This window comes from Numida meleagris, chromosome 1 (genome assembly GCF_002078875.1).
Source record: "Numida meleagris isolate 19003 breed g44 Domestic line chromosome 1, NumMel1.0, whole genome shotgun sequence".
Taxonomy (NCBI): domain Eukaryota; kingdom Metazoa; phylum Chordata; class Aves; order Galliformes; family Numididae; genus Numida; species Numida meleagris.
The window spans coordinates 117,553,235-117,566,476 of NC_034409.1; the positions used below are offsets into that span (position 1 = coordinate 117,553,235).

The 13,242-nt window shown below is 36.0% G+C and overlaps 1 protein-coding gene across 4 annotated transcripts in view; it reads left to right on the forward strand.

Moving 5' to 3' along the window:
* The window catches only part of RPS6KA3 (ribosomal protein S6 kinase A3), a 72,469-nt gene that overhangs the window by 18,454 nt on the left and 40,773 nt on the right, over nt 1-13,242 (forward strand). Inside the window, exon 1 of one of the 4 annotated variants that reach the window (XM_021409022.1) lies at nt 4,720-4,808. The exons of the other annotated variants lie outside the window; for them this stretch is intronic. Within the exon in view, the coding sequence (XP_021264697.1) occupies nt 4,770-4,808 (39 nt within the window). The 5' untranslated portion in view covers nt 4,720-4,769. Of the gene's footprint in view, nt 1-4,719; nt 4,809-13,242 lie in introns of those variants that run through there. 4 annotated transcript variants of the gene reach the window in all.

Consider the following 13,242-nt stretch of genomic DNA (forward strand, 5'->3'; position numbering starts at 1 on the left):
CTGGGATGAAAAAGTAAACACTGTGTCCGATGGTGGTAGCTGGGCAATAATTCACTTGACTTTTTCCTTCTATGTTTTGGTATAACTTTAAACAAAACCCTACTGTTAAATTATAATTATAAAATATATGTAAAATTAAATGGAAGTGAAGCATGAAACAGGTTTTAAAACATGCTGATCTGAGTGATGAAAAGCTAAATCTCATTAGCTGTTATCCTCTTACTAAAAACATACAACTAAAATAACTAGTATTTTAGTCAACAAGTAATGTAAGCTATTCCTGCAGAGAGAAGTCAGTAGTTGGAAAAAAAAAAATATTATATTTTTAAATTGGATTTAAACAAATTAGGTCAGGAGAGATGGAAGTGATGATCTTTGTGTATCTGTTTTAACAGAAAAGGCTATGAGGATAATAAGGTCTTAGAAAAAGCTTAAAGGTTCATTAAAAAAATGTACATGGGCACAGTAGTTTATCTAATTACTGAACTTGATCAGTCCATTATACGTAGAAATAATACGGAGACTGTCTATTGTGCATACACATATACTATACAATTTACCAGGTCAACTTTTTTTAAAGTAGGACAATTTTGAAAACAAATATATTGCATTTGAAACATCTTAGACCTTGGGGGAAGGATTGAGGCTAGAATCAGAGAAGCCTTGTAGAAAACACTGGAAACTCATGAACAAATAAAAATCTACTCAGAAAATTTCCATAATTGTGTGTGATTTTCCCGTGCTTCCCATTACTCAAGCAGTAATGTGAAAACCAGAGTAATCTGGGGAAATCTCATTTATTGTCATCAGCAATTGAAATAACAAAAGGTAAGAACATTAAAGTGAAGTAATACAGGGGAAAAAAAAAGAATAACTGAACTGACAGATTTGAAAGCATTTGAGCTCACAGGTGTGTGTAGACCATTGTGGTTGGGATTTCTCAATTTCTATAGACCCAACCAATAGTTGATATTAGCTGAAACAATTACTTGAATATGTTATCAGTGGTAATACAGTGACATTTAAATATTTTTTTTTTAGTTTTCCTGAGAGAAGAGTTATAGAATGAAGTTATTCTTTCATATAGTCTGTTAAAAAAAAAAATCAAGTCCAATTATTACCTTCTCCACATTCAAATTTTCCTTTGTAAAGTCAGAGATGTTGGGGTTTTTTTTTGTGCTAGATTCTTACATTGAAGTGCATGCACCATATCAATATAAGAACAGATTTAGAGGACCTTACGCAGGTTACTGCATCCTTGTAAATGGTCCAAAGCTCTTAATCTGAAAGGTTAATTTATATGTCAAACCTATACAGAGAAGCACCTCGACGTATTTTTTTTCCCTAAGGATGTTGAGAATACAGCCACTAGAAAGCATCAGTGAGAGTGGCATTTCTTTACACTTGGTGTCTTAGGGGCAGCATGATTTCTGGGTCTTGATCAGAAAATTGAATGATTTGAGCCTGTAAGCAACGTTAAAAGTCAATCCACTTCTTACAGGGAGACGAAACAGATGGCAGCCCTGAAAAGCCTGTAAACTAGCAGATGGAGACTGCCACACCCTCTGATTTGTCTAATATTGCTTCTTTGGCTGTACAAATGTGTTTGTTATGAAGAGAAGTATATTATTCAGCTTCTGAAAACTCAGGGAAGTAGCTGTCCGTACCTCATCTGCTAACCTTCTCCAAGTGAGGATTTTTCATTCATTATTTTTTCTTCAGGTAGTTGAAGGCAATCCATACTGTAGACTCTTGCTTGTCTATTATTATAAAAACAGTATATGTATTTATGCTTCTCAGACTGAGGATATAGGAAGATGGTTGATTCACCTAATGAATTATTCTACTTAGATGAAACATTTCAGGTTTTTCTGGTTATGCGTAAAAGTGGATGTCCAACTGTAGCGTGCACACTTGTTTTGATAAAACTGTTGAACTTCCATACTGTGCAGAGTTACTCCAGGATCTTTCAGCTCTCCCACTCTCTGTGGAAGCTGGGAGCCTCTTATTCCTGAGTGTTTGGAGGGCAAGTCTTAGGACAGTTTCTCTTCGTTTTTCTAAGTTCAGAGCATCCAAATTGAAAATGCAGAAGGGGAGGAGAAAAATGCCACTTTACGTTTCTGTTCTGGAAGATGAAATGCTTTGTGTGAGTGAGTTCTGTGCATTTTCTTTAATCTTACCTGCAACTGAATTCAGCTGTCACTGATAGACATAACAAATTCCTTTTGATTTGGGGACATGTATGTTTCTTGATTAAGCACATGTATATGCTATATAGAAAAGCTTATCAAGACTTCAAGGTTACGGGAGCAATTTGCTGGAGCAATTTATACTTGTTATCACAAACTTCCCTGTTGGCGACTGCTGCACTCTAACCTGTCTCCCCATATGAAGGAAAATTTAAGAGGACAAGCTCTCTTCTCAGGGATTCTCAAAATGAATTATGTAGAATATATCTTAATGTTTCTGATCGGCTGGTAGTACTCTTTGGGAACCACACAGGCTTTATTCTCCCAGAAAATAAGACATTTCTTCCACCTGCTCCAGACCCGTACCAGTTATAGGAGAACTATTGTTGTGAAGTAACCCCACTGACCCCTGGGCACTGTGCTTTGTGCTTCACTGGGAGGTCAGATAAAAGGTTTGGGGAGCAGTAGTCAGTAATTGTAGGAGAGTTGCAGCTGAAATGCCCTATTCCTGTCACCCTTAGCAGATACAGCCTATCTGCGGTGCCGTACACTTATACCCTTGCTAGAAAAGAAAATGATTATATACTCATGCTGCGTTCTCAGCTTTAAAGAACTTTGTAGTTAGGGTAAGTCTCTCCGCTTACTCTCCATTTCTGCTTTTAAGCAATCCATGCTACCGTGAACTTAAATTTAGTGATCAGAAGGAGACCCGTGGTGACTGCTGTTAGTGCATTCACGTTTGACAGGGCAAGGCAGAGGGAGCTTGAAGTAACCTTTTTAGTCTTCAAAGTGTAAATATCCACCCTGCTATTAATCTGCAATTCCTCACATACTACAGCTTTGAGGGGGAAATCACTGGGGATTTAAAGCTGAGAGGAAAGCTTCAGGTAATTTTTGTACCATTTATGAAATACTTGAAATCCTCGTGTAACCTCCTGGTGTTCAAGGAGTCTTGTTTATCCCAAAGCAGAGATTGAATCATTTTTCGTGCTGCGTTACTGCTCTTGTAGTAGAAGCTGTTTATTCCAGACAGGCTCTGATACACGGGTTTGTAAAAAGCACGCTGTAATGGAGGACTCAAGGTGAAGAAGTGGTTACTGAATATTTCTGTAATTTACAATCACAGTTGTCCTTGTGGATGCAGTGTAAATGAAGATCCAGAGAAGTACAAGAGAACATTTAAAAAAAAAAAAAAAGCACATTTTTTGCTTGTGGGGTCCTGATAAAGCCAGGAATGAGGAGTCTTTATTTTGTCTCTCTCTGTATATGGGCGATAGGATTTTCTGTCATGCTGGAGTAAGTATATATAATCCAGGTTTAAAGGCAAAGCAAGAAACTGATACCAGGATGTGGTATAGACTGGCAAGCAGCGTGTTCTTTCACTTAAAGCCAGCGATTTACTTATTTTGTCTTTTGAAGTGGAATTAAAATCTTTAATTAAAAAAAAAAAAATTGCAGTGATTCCGTTAGAACCCAATCAAGGAAGGTAGTTTGGAGGTCCATTTGTTTCAATGTTCCTGGCAGGAAGGAGTACAGTATTTTGCTTTGTTTCCGTTGGTATGGATTCACTAAATGGAATCACCTGGCTCTGCTTATGGCTTGAGCACTTGTATTTGCTGCTGCTTAAATGTCATTACTTGCATTTATGTATTTATTGCTTGAGGAAAAGTAGCCTTGCTCCATATTCTAATTCATTCCTTTTATTAAAGGTCAGTGCTGAAGATACTTAAGTTGTCAGTATGCAGAACAGTAACTTAGGTACTAAATGTAGAGAAAGATCCAGCTAGAAATTGGTCTGTAACTATTGAATGCACTTAGATTCTGATTTCTAGAAACATTCAAAGGATTTTTTTTTCCTGCAAACACTGAAAGAAAGTGTAGGTATTTTTGTTGCTTTGAAGAACTTACTTTCTACAGAGCACTGTAATATTGGTGCTCAAGTCAGACACTCGAGCTGGGCGATCCAGTTCAATTAATTTCTGTAGTCCGTTTGGGTTTTCTGTGCGCAGGATTTCAAAGGGCTATGCATAAAGTCAGATTGGTGCCCTAACAATTCGAGTAAATGTAGTCACGAAGCAAAAGCCTACCATGTTCTTTGCACTGATATCTATAAGAGAGCTATTTGTGCAATTGAACAAAAACTCCTAAAAATCATGTGCGGTTCTTAAAATAGTTGCGACTCTGCTTAACTAGTGATACATGGCTTAGTAGCTCGGTTTCTGAAATAGATGCTGATCTTTCTTGTTCTTTCCTGGGAACGAGGAATAAATAACATCTGCAACAACATGTTGCTATCAGACAATCTGCTTAAGTTTCCTGTTCTGATCTCTACAGCATCAGCAACATGAGTACCCCTGCTGCCCCGCTTTTCTTTACCAGAGGAGGAAAAATCAATTTCTCTTTTTTTGACCTTTTTTTCCCCCCCTCTCTCGCCCCACCCCCCATCTGTGGCTGACTTGCCTGACAGGAAATTTTCTAATTGCCGGAACAGCTGGTCACAGCAAAAACGCTAGGGTTGGTCTTCCCTGCTAGACTTATGATCGCTCAGTCAGAAAACCTAAACATCATGGTTTCTTAGTCATGTTTAAGTTTCTGGCTCTGCGTGCTCGTTCTATTCGGGTGAGCTTAGTTCCTTTTTTTAAAGGGGGAAAATATATTAGCGTATAAGTTAGAGTTTAAGCTTCTAATATCAATGTAGTTTCAGTGCTTCGTGGCTTTGGGATCAGCGCTGTTTGTATACAAAGCCTTTGTATACTCTTTTCCTTTAAAAAAAGAAAAGGGGAGGGGGGAGCAGGAAGGAACTAGTGTTCTGTTCATATTTTGTAGAAGTTTCTAAGGTACCTGCTGATGATTTAACTTTATTGGGAAGTTTTTACCCCCCATGAAAACGTTATGAAACTTACTGTTTTTTCCAGGGGTATTTGAGTTTAGCTATGTGTTAAGCTTTCTCACTGGTAGTCTGGTTTTATTTAAAATGCTCGTATATTTTTTTTAGTTTTTTAATTAAAGCTTAGTGATTATTTAAATTTTTACATTTTATGTGATACTTTTAACTGTATGAGCTCATTATTTGTTGAGTGAGGCCCATTAGTATCTTAATTTACTTCTTACAATAGAGTTAAGAATAGGCGCTTTTGTTGTTATTATGGTTATTTTGACTTTAAATGATAATTTAGTCATAGCAGACATTGAATTTGTGCAGTTTGTCTTGCTTAGCATACATTTAAACATAAAACATGTTTTAAGAAAATCTCTAGTGCAGAACCGTTATCCTGTACACTTTCATAGTTATTTAACGATACATGGAAACATGCAGTGTGTTTGAGCATTTTATCTCTGAAATTTAAATCAATTTTCACTTTTATCCTCCTGTAAATCTACGAATACTTGTCAATGTAGAACATTCTTGTATAGTGTCGTAATACCTTAACCAACGTAGATGTACTAATTAGTGAATCAAAGGGATAGTAATTCAGCATTTACTAGCCTATGTACTGGTTTATGCTTTGCAATAAGTGTTAGAAACTGAAATTTAATTTCCTAGCTGTAACTGAAACAGGACGTGACTTGTAAAACAACAATATAGGATACCGTATATACAGCTTTTTAAAAGAAAACCCTGAAAAATATACTTTTATCAACTTGAAGTGTTGTTCTTTCCGATGTTCTTGTTCAAAGGTATTTCTTAGAAGTCTCTGAGAAATGTTCTTCCTTTTGAAAATTTTATCCACTTACATCTTCTCAGCTATATTGTCTCTAAAACTGTTGATTTTAAAATGCTGGACAGTCTAAGGATATTCCGACAACATAGATTTTAGAATATACTGTTGAATAAAAACAAGATTCACAGTTCTTGTAGTTTAGTGCTAAATATGTTCATGGCTTTTTAAAAATAGATGACTTTAAAACTTTTTTAATTGCAGTGCTCTTAAATGCTAATGCTTACAAAGTAGGAACAAAACTTGTATCAAAGTTACTGGGAAATGAAAGTTCCACCCAATGAGTATTTTTTTCCAATGCTGACATTCACAGTCTGGTTCATGAGATAATTCTGTGGTGTTTGATCAAAAAAGAATTACATTACAAAATTGTTTTTGGTGGCCAGCATCAGGCTTTTGATTACAGAAATTCCTCATCTCTATGGCTTTACCTGCTGAACTGCTCACAGTTCCTCTGGGGAGGAAGGAGTACAATCCTTCCTTCTGTCCTAGCCTTTGTAGTTTCGTTCCAAGGAGGAAAAGCATTACCAGAGTATACCAGAGTATCCAAAGGGTTTTCTCATCTGTCCGTTGGTTCAGTGCTCTGAGGTGCGACTCGTTCTTCAGATTCCTATCTTGTTTCATCTGTAACACCAAAAGAACAGGAGGAGTTTGATCTTAGAAACCAGGTCTGTGGTTTTCATTCGACAAATGAGTTGGCTACCTGGAACAAATGTGGATGTAGACATCCTCTGAGACTGTAAAATTATTGTAGTACACAGGAAAACAGGGATGGAAAAGAACACAAGGTATAGAAGACTAAATGCACAACTACAGTAATTTTATTATCTCCATGCCTTGTTTTTTTTATCTTGGAGACCTAGCACTTCAAAAAAAAAAAAAAATTAAAAAAATGTGAAGCTAAACATCTGCTAACATAGTTTACTTTTAGAAAATCATATTTTCTGTCAGGTAAAATAATGTCATCTGCAACAAGTAATCTGCTGTCAGCTGAAATTGCATTTTCTAATATTGTGAAAGAGTTTTTCTGCCTTAAAGAAGCGCAGACAAAAATTGTGGGGAAAGCTGTGCTTCTGACTTCAAATGTTCATGTTAACTACAACTTACCTCACTCTTGTTTTTCCTGGGTACTGGTGTAAGAGAAAATGTATACACTATATGCCTAAGTCAGCTTAATTTAATTTTAAGCAGGGCAATGTTTTGCCTTTTCATGTATTAGAGTAATTACTCCTTCAGTAGCAGCAACTTTAACCAACTTTTTTGAGCAATTGTACACTTACAAGCATTTAAATGACAATTACTTGTTAAGTTACTTCAGTTTTGAATATTAGTCACAAATATAAGAAAAGTTTTTATGCATTGGCTTACCTCAGTGATGTTCACTGTGGTGATGGGAGATTGTGAAATAGTTGTTGGACATGGAATATTTTCTGGAAGGGTAGTTTGGGAGTTAGAGGTAGGAATATAACGAGTATAGAATGTGTGAATGTATGTAGAATGTGTCTGAAATTTTTAAAATAACTAGCACGGTGCACTCTTCCCTGTTTTTAACTTAGCATAGATTTCCATAAGTTTTAATACAGAAGGTAAAAAATGGTTTAGTTTTCAGTTTGCTGGTCCATTTTTTCCTTCCAAATGTGTAATTCATATTTCTTCAGATAACACTGAAAATTCATCCTACATCCAAAACAAGTTTGGAAAGTAAGTGTATCTAGGACATTTCCTGACTCAAGGGAGGGGAGGAAAAGGAAGTTATGTATATGAGCTGGGGAACTGGGCCAACGTTGAGTCATCCTTTTAAAATCACTTGATATCCAAAAAGCTTGCTGTCCTTACTGAACAGCTCTATGTAACTTTAGAATCAAGGTTTAATATCATAGGAACCGTTTCTGAAATACTGAGTATTTGATTACAACAGTCAGCGCTATTTTGCCTGTGACAATCAGAAAAATGTATTGCCAAATATCATCATGTTGGCTGAATGCTGGTAAGAACAATGAAGGTTAACAAGGTAGTAGAAAGAAACTTTCAGCAGTGGTTGAAGTAGTGTTCAGTAACTTGCTGGGAAATCTTTTTTGTGTGTGTGTTCATCCCCACTGGATATACATACGCTTCAAAAACAGTCCTATGTCTAGAAGAAGCAAAACTTTCCTGAAAAAGATTGAGGAAGTGAAAAGAAAGTTGCTACTTCTATAGGGAAGATGGAAAAATCTGTGTATCTTACATAGCTAGTACAAGTGAGAGCTGCCAAAAGCAGTCTTCTTGCTGCTGCTCAACTTTGAAGTGGAGAAGTCTGCCATTAGCCCTTTACTGATTGGATTTGCTTTCTTGGAAATTGAGTAGTCAGTAATATAAACCAATACAACGGTGATTTTTTTTTTGTCAGTTAAAATTTAAGTGCAGTCAAATACATTAACTGAACAGTGTTACAGCCAAGTACACTTTAAACTGCCATTTACGTTGTTAGATGTGGTTGTTTTTTATCATACTGGAAAAAATGTAGTACTCTAATACTGTTGGAATATTTTTATCTTTATTTCAGTAGCTTACATTTGAAATTTCTTTTAAGACTGTTTTATCTGAAAATATGGCCGATGTTTGAGGGGATATTCATGAACACTGGCAATATCAACCTGACTTAATTGTGGCTGAAGCTAGCAGAAACATTTTCTTCTCATTCTGACTCTTGGCTGTATGGAAGACGTGATTCCAGAAGCACGAACTTTCTTAATGGCGATTCTGGCTCTTTCACTTGCGTAAATAACCACAAATTATACAAAATAAACATATTGTATGAAATGAATTGTAATCAATTTTAAAGTATCATTTTGAATTGAAAATATTAATGAAGGAGTTCCTGAAAAGGGTTTGGAATCTCACCAGCAGTTCTTCCTGTATTAATAGTGTCCTTCTAGAAGGAGTGTTAAAAGTACCAATACTGGCACTGTTAAGTGCTGAACTGTGTTAGGAACGAAGAGTTTTGCATAAGTTGGGAGGATGGGGGGCAATACAGCTACTTTGGAAAGTGATGACCAGCTGGGACCTGACAGCAGTACAGCTTACCACTCAGCTGAATACAGCCTCTTGATTAGGGCAGGGCCTTGGTATCCACAGTTCCTGTAGGTCCAAGCCGGAAGATGCTGGCTTGGGGTAGTGTGAGGCTATGGCTCAATATGTAGCATAAAGCCAGTCCGTTGTTATTGTGTCTAGCTGTGATGCAGGGGCTTCCAAATAACATGAACAACTAAGCTTATGGAGGAAAAAAAATACCACCAATGACAAAACCCATGGTTCAGGGAAATACAATTGCAAGACTAGGAGCTAAATTAACCTTTATTTTCATAAGCGGCAAGTTAAGTTGTAACAAAGTCTGTAATCGTATACAGAGGATACTTCTAATTGTACCTTCTTAAATTAAAAGAGCAGAACAGAATTAACAGGTAAAAGTGAATCCTGGATCTGTTGGAAGCAGAAGTGCCAGCAATGAAATGAGTTTCTCCAATAGTTACTTACCATATTCTTACATATTCTGGATTCTTTTTTGATTAAAATCTTTGATATAAGGAACAGATTTATATTTTTAAAATAATAAAAAAAAGAAAACTGTAGGGATATTGGAGGCATTGTGTGAAAATATGGGTATTATGCAGAATGACAGATGCATGTAGATTTTAATCATTCCTTGAGGTAAAAAGATTAATATATTAATCTAATATTAATCTTCAGTCAAAATCTTAACCCAATTTTTGCAGGTTTTGGTCAGCATGTCAGCAATGTTTGGTCAGCATGTCAGCAACATCTGCTGTGCAGTTAGATCTCTATGTATGTGGGACCTTTCAAAGGATTTTTCTGTATGCCAGGTTTCCCTCCCTTTCGGTTTTGGTGAACTTGAGTATGTATAGCCGTGCAGTTTATTCAGAAAATCCTTACTGACAGGGAAATTGCTTCTGAATTCCAAAACCAAATCTAGCATGGTTTTTTTTTTTTTGTCCAGAAATCATGGTAAAGTTCAAATATTTCAATTTATTTAAAGTAAGTGCAAGGATTAATATCTTATCCTTGTTCCTTTATGCCAGTTATCTCATAACTTCTATCTCTAATAGATACAGAAGGGGATGTGGCCTTTTACTTCCTCTCACCATGAAATCATTTATCTGAGGAAATGTTACAGTTATGAATATAATCTGAATAAGTTTTACGAGTTTGGTGTATTCATGTGTTTTGTACAGTCAGCAAGCATGCAGAAGGGAGATTATTTGATCAGTGCTTAGCTGCCTGCCAGCTGAAATTCACTGCAGCTCTGAGGAGATTTTCACCTACATCTAAGCAGTATTAGTTTCCTGGGAGAGCAAACAAACACGTAGCCATGTTTTGCAGACACTGCTGTCCCTTTTCTTAACCAAATACGGATGTTGCATGTTATCTTTAATATTCCCTTTCCGATGCAAAGAACTCAAGATACGATACAGTTATTCATCTGTATTTCTCAACATGTGGAGTTCTCTAAATCCATATCTGAATATTTTTTTAGTGAGGAGAAATTTTTGGAAGTCTGAGTTTGATAGGAGAACACTGGTAAATTTGGGGTACAGTAACAGAGCTTTCTTTCTTTTAGCCTTCAGCGGCTGTTATTCTCCCTTTTTTTTTTAACTAGAACACCCATTTTCTACAATAACAGACCTCAGAACCATTAAAAAATGTAATGTTATTTCTTCTGAAACTGAACGGCTAAGCATGCTAAATATAAATGAAATGTTCTTTCAAAAACTCTTATCTATAGGCACTCCTCATACACATGCTGCATATACATGTCTTTGCTCTAGGTATTATTAAAAAAAAAGTTATTCTTCTGCAACAAATACATTTTTAAAACACCCACACTGTTACAGTGAAATTAACCACCCCCACCCTCCCCTCACCTCAATCTCTTTGTACGTGTGTATCTTTGTTAGAGGTGCAGTGTTTGGATAGGCTTGGTTTTGATTGGCTTTCTGTATTTCCTTTTGATTTCAGTGTAATTTCACTGAAGCTGAGAAGAGACACTGCAGTCAGCCCTTCTGCTCAGGGTGGGGCCAATTTGCTTTGAGTCACATTCTGTTTGACCTCAGTGTGTTTGGTGTCTTAAGCTGTAAATGTTTCCCTGTAATTTTTCTTGCCTTTCCAGATTGGTATCGCTTAATGACTTTACAGCCATTAAAAGTTACCTATATGTATGTGTAGGAGCAATAGAAATAAACTGTTCTATTGTACTATGGCTGTAAAACTTTACATTTCTGAGATAGTTGCTGCTTTTCCCTTTTAGCGTAGGGTATACATCATAATTTTAACTTGCACTTCCAGTATAAGTATGTATTCAGGTCTTACTCATTACCTTCACTCATTGTGAAGGTAATGAACTAATTGTGTTTAAAATATTCCTACTCATATTCACACAATTTTGAGTATCCAGAAAAGGAGAAATCTGTCTTGCAGGGATACCTTTTCTAAGTAAATGTTCCCCAAGTGCCACAAGAGCTTATTCTTTGTTCTTTTTAAATTAAATTTGCATCTAATTCTTACCCAGCTTACAGAGTAAGGTAACTTTCTTGCTACGTTTCTGGATTACATTGCAGTGTTTTGGAACTTCTGCCAAGTGTTTGTCACTCTCCGTGTTCACACTGTGCTTATGCATTTATTCAAGAATCTGAAACTAGTAACGTTAGACAGAGCAGGATGGATGCCTATGGTATTTCCATGTGTTAATGTTCCTTACTCCTGTTAGCTTTCCTTTTCCTAATATGAGTAAGGGGATGAATCCATTCCTGTGCCATCTATTTGGGTGATTCAGAGCTTTTTCTTTGCAGATGACTCTGTCAGCGACAGAGCATACACTTAAATATTTTTCTAAATTATTTTAATTTGTAGTTACTTGTTTCTGTTTTTTTTTTTTAAGTAAACCTCAGGGTCAAAGTGCTTCTATTTTTTTTTAAGTAGTTTAAATTCTAGTTAGTGCTCATTGCATTTTCTAAATTTATCAAGTTTAAATGGCATAGGAGTTCTCAGTGCTCTTAATTCTGTTCATGGATCCCTTTTACTTGTTTCTTCTTTCACACTACTCTTGCATTATCCACAGCTTCATTTGTTCTCTGAGGCATTTACAGTGAGGAACTGAGAGTAGAAATGAGTTATGTGCTTCTTTTTGCTGCAGTATTAATTAGAAAGTAAACTCTGAAAAAATGTCAAAATTATTCAGAGTAGTAAGAAAAGTGGAGATTACAAACCTGTAAGAATGATAGGAACAATATTATAGACCAGCAGTAGACAATCTTAATTTTGTTTCAGTATTTCTGAGGAGTTTTTTTTTTTTAGAGCCACGTCTACAGATAAAGCGATCTGTATCATGCAAGCAGCATGTTATGACATCCAGCTTTGCATGGGTCACTTCTTTGAAAACAGAACCATTTTCAGATCTCCTGCTTGAAAATTCGGGTGAAAGATAAGTTATGGGAGATTGTGTGTATAAACAAAATAATTTTTCCCTTGCTTCTCTGGGCTTTTCCATTGCTACTGAGAAATGTTTAACTAGTGAGACTTTTTTTTTCTACTTCCTCTTGAGTTTGAAGTCCAGTTTCCTTTTAATATGTTATCTAGTAGCTGTTCCTGTAATAAGATCTCAGAAACAAATACAAGTGCTGTGTATTACAGCAGGGCTAGTTAATATAGGAAATTCATAGAAATTCAAATACTAGAACAAAAATAAGCATTTACTGTTCAATATGTACTTAAAATGTGGATTTTTTCCAGCAATATCATCAGGCTATAATTTTTATAGCCTAAGAATGGTTAAGTAGCTTTTCACTGCTCGCCTAGAAGGTGCGTATCTTTTTTTTTCTTTTCTGACAGGCATATTTCCTATTCTAATTTGCACCTGATTCCTGAAGAGAAAAATGAGTCACTCCTGTGGCTGATAAATCCTTCTTTGTTTTCTTTTAGCTTTTCACTTTTAGATTTGATTTGTCTTTGGAATATTACCCATTTGGTGTTCTTTCCTATGTTTGTATTCCCATGGATAGATAGAAATTGTGAGGTACGTTACTAACTTTCCTCTACTGAAATACTTGACCAAAGTTCTGAGCTGCAAGTGGTATCAATGCAGGAAGTTATTCTAAACCAGTGATGTTTCAAATTCATACTCAAACTTGTTTTTTACTGATTTCCCTTCTAGGACAGTGTTGACTTAACACTATTATACTGTTAAGGAAATGTTAAGGAAACACTGTGTAATGTTACCTTCTGTTTGTTTCCTGGTATTCTATATTTAGTTTCACAATAGCAAAAGCCAGTAGCAACCGCTT